This window comes from Myxocyprinus asiaticus, chromosome 28, assembly GCF_019703515.2.
Source record: "Myxocyprinus asiaticus isolate MX2 ecotype Aquarium Trade chromosome 28, UBuf_Myxa_2, whole genome shotgun sequence".
NCBI classification, from domain to species: Eukaryota; Metazoa; Chordata; class Actinopteri; order Cypriniformes; family Catostomidae; genus Myxocyprinus; species Myxocyprinus asiaticus.
The window spans coordinates 8492635-8501897 of record NC_059371.1 but is presented as its reverse complement, the minus strand read 5'-3'; the positions used below and the strand labels follow the sequence as shown (position 1 = coordinate 8501897).

The 9263-nt window shown below is 35.9% G+C and overlaps 1 protein-coding gene across 1 annotated transcript; it reads right to left on the bottom strand.

Annotated features, from left to right (window-relative positions):
- Positions 1-6692: 6692 nt before the first annotated feature.
- LOC127418906 (potassium voltage-gated channel subfamily A member 10-like) lies at positions 6693-8411 on the bottom strand. Its single transcript, XM_051659810.1, has one exon. It carries the CDS (start codon positions 8409-8411, stop codon positions 6693-6695), a length of 1719 nt encoding a protein of 572 aa, XP_051515770.1.
- Between the last annotated feature and the right edge of the window lie 852 nt (positions 8412-9263).

Genomic DNA, 9263 nt, shown 5'->3' with positions numbered 1-9263 from the left:
TAGTGACTCGCCTCAATCCAGGTAGTGGAGGACAAATCTCAGTTGCCTCCGCATCTGAGAACGTCAATCCGCGCATCTTATCACATGGCTTGTTAAGCGCGTTACCGCAGAGACATAGCGCATGTGGAGGCTTCACACCATCCACCGTGGCACTCCACACGCCCCACCGAGAGCGAACCACATTATAGCGACCACGAGGAGGTTACTCCATGTGACTCTACCCTCCCTAGCAACCAGGCCAATTTTGTTGCTTAGGAGACCTGGCTGGAGTCACTCAGCACACCCTGGATTCGAACTCGCAACTGCAGGGGTGGTAGTCAAGAGTCAATACTTGCTGAGCTACAATTTAGTTCTTTTTAAAAGTGAGGGGATATGTCCCCCTCAGTTATAATGGTTCCTACGCCCTTATCTCAATCAAAAAAATGTTGTTTGTGTTTCACAGAACTATTCATTTAAGTCTGTTTTATTATTATTTTATTTTATTTTAATGTGTCCAAAATCATATGTATGATCACTTAGAAAAGTAATGTGCCACACAATGAGTGTTAATTTTGAACCCATTCAACCAATGATTCCTATTAATGAAAATTTTCATTTTTTGATATCATGGTAAATAGGTTTCCCCAAGTAAAAATGTTTATTCTTGATATTTAAAAAATGCTGACATTTCCTCAAAAATGTACCCATTCATGATATACAAATGAAGAGTTTTGAAGAATATTCAGCTCTTTAGGTCCATTCAATGCAAGTGAATGGGTGCCAAAATTTTTAATCTCCAAAATCCACATAAGTGCAACATAAAAGTACTCTAGATGACTCTGGTGGTTACATCTGTATCTTCAGAAGCAATATAATATTTGTGGGTGAGAAACAGATCAATATTTACGTCATTTTTCCTTCACTTTCAGTTACTCCTTCTTCTGTTTTTGGTGATTCACATTCTTCGTGCATATCGCCCCCTAGTGGGCAGGGAGGAGAATTTATGACAAAAAATGACTTAAATATTGATTCTCACACACACCTATCATATTGTGTCTGAACACATGGATTTAACCACTGGAGTCATATGGATTTCTTTTATGCTCCCTTTATGTGGATTTTGGAGCTTCAAATTTCAGTGCACTATTTACTTGCATTGCATGGACCTACAGAGCTGAAATATTCTTATAAAAATCTTCATTTGTGTTCAGCAGATGAAATAACATCATACACATCTGGGATGCCAGGAGGGTGAGTAAATCATGAGAGAATTTTCATTTTTGGGTGAACTATCCCTTTAATTTCTTACTAGTTGAAATTCCAATTTTACATGTCAGCAATGTACCACTTACTAGTAAATATGAAATTTTTGTTGTAAACAGTTTTGTTAATAGTTCAAATGTTCATTCCTGATATCAATAACTGAATTACAGCTAGCACAAATGCACATTTTTGGTATTGGTCATTTGGCTTTTCATGTTACTGCATTTTTTTTTTTTTCAGATATCGTTTTCAGCACCCGTCAGCCCTGTGGCAGTTTAAGCGACTGTCCACAAGTAATGACATCATTTTTTAGATCAAGAATTTAAATTTTTACAAGTGCAAACTGACGACTGATATCAAAAATAAGCATTTCACTAGTAATTCCATTGCTGATATCAAGAATTGGCATTTTAACATTTAACAATTGGTATTATAAGTGAAAATGAAATTTTAGATATCTATAAATTCATATCCTGCATGATTAAATGTCAAAAGGGCTTGTGATATTGTCAAGGCCAGTGTTATTATTGTTAATAAAAGCTAAAATGTAACTAAAAATTATTTCCGTTAACTGAAATAAAATTAAAAAACACGACAACATACCTTGAAAAACTTAAATCAACTAAAACTGAACTAAAATAAATTTTAATGGATTCAAAATCAAATTAGAAAAATGATCACAAATCAGTTTTAGTTTTAGATATATTGCATATCATATTCTAACATTTTAAACCTTTACAACCACCTTAATTAAACATGAAATTGCCACTACCATATAGTGATAAGACAATATGGCTCTGATCAATTTAACATAGTTAAACATATTAATTACATTAACTTTGCCAGCCCTAACATGTTATTTGCAATTTAGTGCTAACTAAACAAAGAATAAATAGATTATTATTGTTATTTATTTATTTTTTATTTTTTTTTTTTTAAATAGCAACTAGAAATAAAATAAAATAAAAATATCCAGAACCATAATAACCTAGGTTACAGCCTGCTTGCTATGTAATAGATCTGACTATGATAATTATGATTGCATTCAGGACTATAAATATAACCACAGCAGTGCAGCGACAGTCTCTCTCATCACCTTCTTCTCCTGCTCACAGATCTGTTTCTTCCATCAATGTACCATGTAACATTTCATGCATCCATCCAACACTGTTCCGGTACTTTCTTTGACCAGTGGTCATTGTCTCCTGTTAGCACCCGGCAGTGTTTCGGCTAGTGTTACCCATTTAAGTGATCACTTCTGGGGCTTTTGTCAGACCACTATGAGACAAAAGTATTATGAATGCAGGTAATGGGAGTCAGAGAGCCTGTCTGTATAGGTCAGTCTCTGTGCAGTGAGGGGAGGTTGTCTTTAAGGGAGGTAATGTTATGCTAACACTGTATAGCACCACAGAGGTGCCAGAGCCAGCCAGTGGTGGTTGGCTAGCTTTCATAGGGGCAACCTCATGCTATCTGTCAGCATTTCTGTAATGTAATATTACCTCATTTTAACTTTAAAGGTAACGTTCACCCCAAGTTTTCAAGAACTTATTAAATTGAAATTGGAGGCTTGTGGGTTTGTTAGCTTTGAAGCTAAGCTATGAGTTAGCTATGAGTACATTAATATGCTAATGTACTCATAAAGCTTGACAAATTTACATTTAAATTTGACCATCTTTCTCTTCAAAGAAAATGGACAAAAAAATATTGATGACTCCACCTGCCTCTGACTAGCATTAGCAAGTAGCAAATCATGGTTCATAGCTGTATATATATATATATATATATATATATATATATATATATATATATATATAAAAGGGATGAGCCCTTTGAAATGCCCCACCTGAATGTCCTGTTTCAATTGGAATGACGACAACACAGTGAACAAACATTTGTCAAGACATTTCATGGGGTCTTTAAAGAGGAAAATGCCATTAAACAGATTATTGTGAGATGATGTAAGGCCAAATATGTGAACAAATTTGTGCCCAAGACCTCTGTCATCATTTTTCATTGAAAGCAGAGATGAACTGAGATAATAACACTGAAACAATGTGAGAGGAAAAGGGAAACGGAGGCTATGATCTGTCTTTGATGAAGGGGGAAAAAAAGGAGGCCTCGTGTTACAATGAAAGCTAAGCCTGTTATTGGCGGTAATGAGGGCATCTTGTATAACACACAGTAAGTGAATGAGTCTGAGGGGTTTATAGAGAGGTGGGGGACCTCAAAGACCTGACTGCCACACTTTCTTTACTTTCCCTCTTATTAAATAGTTTTTAGAGTAAAAGTGGGCTGTACATTAATAGTATGTCAAATTTTGTAGACATTTAGCTAAAATAAAATCCAGATTTTTTTTATGCACTTAAATCTAAAACTTAGATCTAAATTTTACATTTAAATCTATTTAAAAACAATTTAGCTTATATGCAAATGTATATCCTCGAGTGACATCAACTAACAGTATTCTTTAACCACAAAGGCATGTAAAATGGCATTTAAAATTTGACTTCATTTTTTTTAAACACATCTGAGCTAAATTATTATTTATTATTATTATTATTATTAATTTTAAAGATTTATTTAAATTACAGCAGCAGCAGTTTATATTTGGCACCACATGGCTCCAAAATAACCCTTTAAATGGATGTTTTACCCCAAAACAAAAATTCTGTTTCGTGTCTACCTCTCATTTGATTTTAGATCACTATTGATTAGGATTAGGTTAAAGTTTTTCTGATTACAACACCATTTCACTCACTTTCAGCGCCCCCCACTGGACATTTCACTGGGAAACTCAAGTCAAACATCTCATAAGACACGTCATTTTGTTTTGCAAAAATGTTGCCACGTCACGTCACATTCATGTTAATGTTCATGTTAATGGCGAATATTAATTCTCGCAAGTTACATCACAAATCGGTTTGCACAGTTTAAGCATGAGAGCTGTTGCAGAGGGCAAGGTTTTCAGTTTAGTTGTAATATAGCTCAGTATTTAAGTCTTAAAAACTTCCTTTATGGTACTTTTTTGTTGTTGTTGTCATTTTTGGAGGTCGAAAGCTTCCATTTCCATTTACTTTCACTGTATGGAAAATATCTGCCGTTTGTGTTCCACAGAAGAAAAAAAGTCAAATGGATTTGGAATGACATGAGTGATATGCGTCACTCAATGATGACAGAACTTTTATTTTTGGTTGAAATTTGCCTTTGAAAAAAGCTGCTGAATACTCTAATACTAATAGTAATAACTGCAGCTTATAAATAGTAGACAACTAACATAGACACACACTTTATATACAGTGCAGCACTTAACAGTACTATTAGCACATTAAATGGCTTTATTTTGTCACATATTTACAGTCTCATAAATAATGACCAGCTATGATCAATTCTTGGACTAAGCACATGATATTCAAGTTCTTTTCAACTGTCAGCCTTATAATGAATATTCTGAAGGCTTTTAACAATTAATAATTAATAATTAAATTCAAATTTTAATTACTTACTAAAACAACTTAAATTCAAATTCTGAGTTCAAATGCTCAGTCCATTCTCTGGTACAATCACCACAATGTTCATTTAGTCTGCAATGGACCACAGTTCAATAGAGGTAATAGGTGTACAAATAAAATGACAGATTTGCAAACAATTTACAAACTAGTTGTCAATAGAGACATTTCCCATTTGGACAAATTGTTCTTGTAATTCATAGAGTTTATCTGTCTCTACTAAATACTAGTATGACAACTTTAGGTAAGTATAAAATAGCAGCAGTTTTTAACATCAAAAAACACAATGAAAATAAGTGCTTATATGCTGTATATCCAGTATGTTTATCCTGGGGAGCAGCTTATTGAGTTCCAGAGATTATTATCATTCTTCAAAAGTGCAAACTAACTTGTATAATACAACGACACCTTGGCTCAATCATTGCTCCCTCATTCACACCCCTCATTTTTTTTTTCTTATGATTATTTAATTATGTGATGTAAATGTGGTCTAAAATTTGTCCAGGCAACTGCTGAAAAAGCATCTGAGAAAGTGAGAGGTCTATAGGTCTGTAGGTCTATGAATAGCTATAGTTTACCACTCTAGACAACATTTTACATTAACAAAAGGAAATAATTATTTCTACTCAATATTAAACCTGTATTGCAGAATGCCTTAAAAATAACAGGTTCATTCCATTTACTGTAAGTAAAAGGCACTGTTATGCTCATATAAATGATAATCATTGACATTGTGGACTGCTGGTGGAAAACTCTAAATACATATCTCTCTTTCATTGGCTGAGGTTCCTTTAAGGTCCCTTAACAATCCCAGTAATAATATAAACAATAATGGTTGTCATTTCAATTGCAAAATTGTTTAAATTAAGAAATATACTTCTTAATCTGAAATTACATACGCAAACACATCCATAATACAATAAACTGTGACATTGCTGTTGGAAATAAACATTAAAGGCATCTGTTTTGTAGGTTACCCAAGATTTGCTGGTGAAAATATCAAGCCACTTGATATAGTGCAGTTATCAAAATTAGACATTTAATTTCGGGGTGATTATAGTCTTTCTGTAATTTTTAATTACAGATAGTGGACTCCGGATGTGGTAGGTTTATGAGATTATAAAATGGTTTAGGTTTTTATTATTATTTAATAATAGGATTATGCAACACAGTTGAAAATCTGCAAAAACAAAATTGATGTTACTTACACTTTCAGTGAAATGGTAATCTCATTCATATAATTAAGGGTGGGATAAATTTTTATAAAATATATTATCCTATGTTGCCAATAATTCCAAAAATCTAGCTAATAATAAAAGTACTAAAAATGAAAGAGTAAATCTTATAAATGTGCCAAGAACATACCTGGGGTCATATTTACAGTAAATCCAAAATCACAAAAAAAAAATAAAATAAATAAAATAAAAAATAAAAAATTACATTTTGCTTAAAGAAAATAAAGCCTATTTTTAGCTCATTAATATTTTCTGCATTATAAAATTATTTTCACGAGTCATCGTAACAGTTAAGCACACCCTGCCATTCTCATTACCATAATGCAAAAGAAAATAAAAACAGATTTTCATAACCATAAATCCTTTTAAACAAATACAATTTTGAGAACTTTTTTCTCAAAAAATAATATGTATAAAGTATATATACTGTATGTGTGTGTGTGTGTGTGTGTGTGTGTGTGTGTGTGTGTGTGTGTGTGTAAACACATACAGTGCTACACTTATTAGAATCTAATGAGAAATACCTTTGTGAAGGAAAAAAAAAAACTCTAAAGCATCCACATGCATTGCGGTAATGATAATTTGTGGGGAAAATGGTCCTAGAAACAGGCTTGATTCTCTTTAGAAAATATTTATTTTTAGGAATGAAATATGACCACAACATGTTTTCATGAGATTCACACTGTTAGTTTCGATATGTGTTCATGTTTTAACACTTTGATTTGTCTGTCTGCCAGTTCCCATTTGCTTTGTTCAGAGAGGAAATACTTCCATGTTTTGTAGCATTCCCTGACTTTACAGTTTGATCTGCAACTTCAGCTATAGGCTGCTTTTCCTCCTGCTCAGTCTCTCTATGGTAGAAGTAGTTGAAATTTGAGACTATTACAGGCACTGGCAGGGCAATCGTCAACACCCCAGCAATGGCACATAGAGTGCCCACAATCTTACCACCTAATGTTATGGGACACATGTCTCCATAACCCACTGTGGTCATGGTAACAACAGCCCACCAGAATCCATCAGGAATACTAACAAACTGAGTGTTGGGATCGTCCACCTCAGCGAAATAGATGGCGCTGGAGAACAGAATGACCCCAATAAAGAGAAAGAAGATGAGCAGTCCAAGTTCCCTCATGCTGGCCTTTAACGTCTGGCCCAGGATCTGCAATCCTTTGGAGTGCCTTGAGAGCTTGAAGATCCTGAAGACTCGCACCAGTCGGATGATTCGTAGGATGGCCAGGGACATATTCTGCCCTGTATTGGACTTATTGGTGGAGGTCACTATTTCAGTTATCAAGGTGACAAAATAGGGAATAATGGACACAATGTCAATCATGTTCATGATGTTGTTGAAGAATTCCCGTTTGCTGGGGCAGACCAGGAAACGCACACTCAGCTCGAAAAAGAACCAGATGATGCAAGTGGTCTCAATGATGAAGAAGGGGTCGGAGAAGGTGCCGGAAATAGTTTTGGGAGTGGCACTTTGTGAAGAACCAACGGGAAAGCTCTTGCCCTGGGTTTGGTTCAAGAAAAGACCCATGGTTGCAAAAATTTCAAGGTCCTCACGGAATTCCGGGAGAGTCTCCATGCAGAATATGATGATAGAGATAACAATAATAAAGACGGAAACAAGAGCAACTCCTCGGGCTGCATTGGAGCTCTCTGGGTATTCAAAAAGCAGCCAGAACTGTCTGTTGAACTCATTGGAAGGCAAAGGGATCTCAACATCTTTGATGAAGCCTTCCTCCTCGCGGAACTGTTCCATGGCTTCCTGTCCTAGCTCGTAGAAGATGATCTCATCTGTGAAGACATCTAAAGGTACATTTGCGGGCCGACGGATCTTGCCTCCTGACTGATAGTAGTACAAGATCCCATCAAAGCTTGGACGATTGCGATCAAAGAAATACTCGTTTCTCATTGGGTCAAAATAGTCCATTCGTTTCATTGGGTCTCCCAGTAAAGTATCAGGGAACTGGTTGAGGGTCTTCAAGCGTGTTTCGAACCTAAGGCCGGCGATGTTAATGATGACCTTCTGTTCCCCATCATCGAGACCTCGCTTATCAACAAACAAGTCCTCGTAGCATTCTTTAGCAAGTTTACTAAAGATAGTCTCGCTTTGTGTCCCTTCAATGTTCACAAGTAGTTTCCAGTTGGAAAGGATACTAGCACAACTAGCACGACCTCTCCTGGTGTGTGGAGGCATGACAGGTGACTGCTGTACCTCTAGATTCTGTGGGATCTTCTCTTTGTGTGACAACACTTTTGTAGTATAAGTGTTGCCAGGCCCACAGTCTGGCATGTCTACCGTCAAAGCTGTCATTTCATTGGGATAATCTGGATCATTGAAGTTGTCCATGCTGTTGTCAGCGTTCTCCATACTCTCAAAGTCAACTAGCACCACCTCTGTCCTTCCAACTTGAACAGTCATGTAGCCCCAGATATCACACCACCAACAACTGTAAGTCTCCACCAGAACAAAAACACTGGTTAAACAGTTGAAATATTCTTCACCATTGATTTTGAGTAAGAAGTCCGGACATGGAAGGTGAATCCATGTGATGGGACCTGCAAAACAAAGAAGATGAGTTAAAGCATGCTTGCCTTCTAAGAGTGTGTATAGTTAAAGTAGTAAATGACAACTTGGAGGCACATAGCTTCTCGGTTACTGTTTACATTTACATTTATGAATGTAAAATTCTGATTACCAGTTATGTGCTTTAGCCCACTACGTCACTACTGTTCTCGATGGAAAGCTGTGGAAAGCAGCTGGTAAAGGTGAGGAGACATATTTTGGGAGGTGTCAGCATCACAGCCCTTCCAGAAATGTCAGTCACTGCAGGGTTATTTTTGTTTTTGCTGTGAATTGCTTTTGCAATGCAAATGTGGGAGTGATGATAAAAAGTCTGTGACAGTCCTTGAAGAAAGGACTAATCATCGAATGTCCTCTTATGGACTGACGTGTTTTGCTCTTGTTTACGGTCATTATCATTATTACGTAATGCAGGTGAATTTCTTGAAATCTGACAAGATGGAATCAAAGGAACAAAATAAAAAATTAAATTTTGTTTAAAGGGATCCATCCCAGATGTGTATGACGTTCTTTTTTCAGCAGAACACAAACAACGATTTTTAGAAGAATATCTCAGCTCTGTTGGTCCACACAATGCAAGTGAATGGTGACCAGAACTCAGAAGGTCCAAAATGGGCATAAAGGCAGTATAAAGGTAATCCCTAAGACTCCAGTGTTTTAATTGATATCTTCTGAAGCGATTGGATAGGT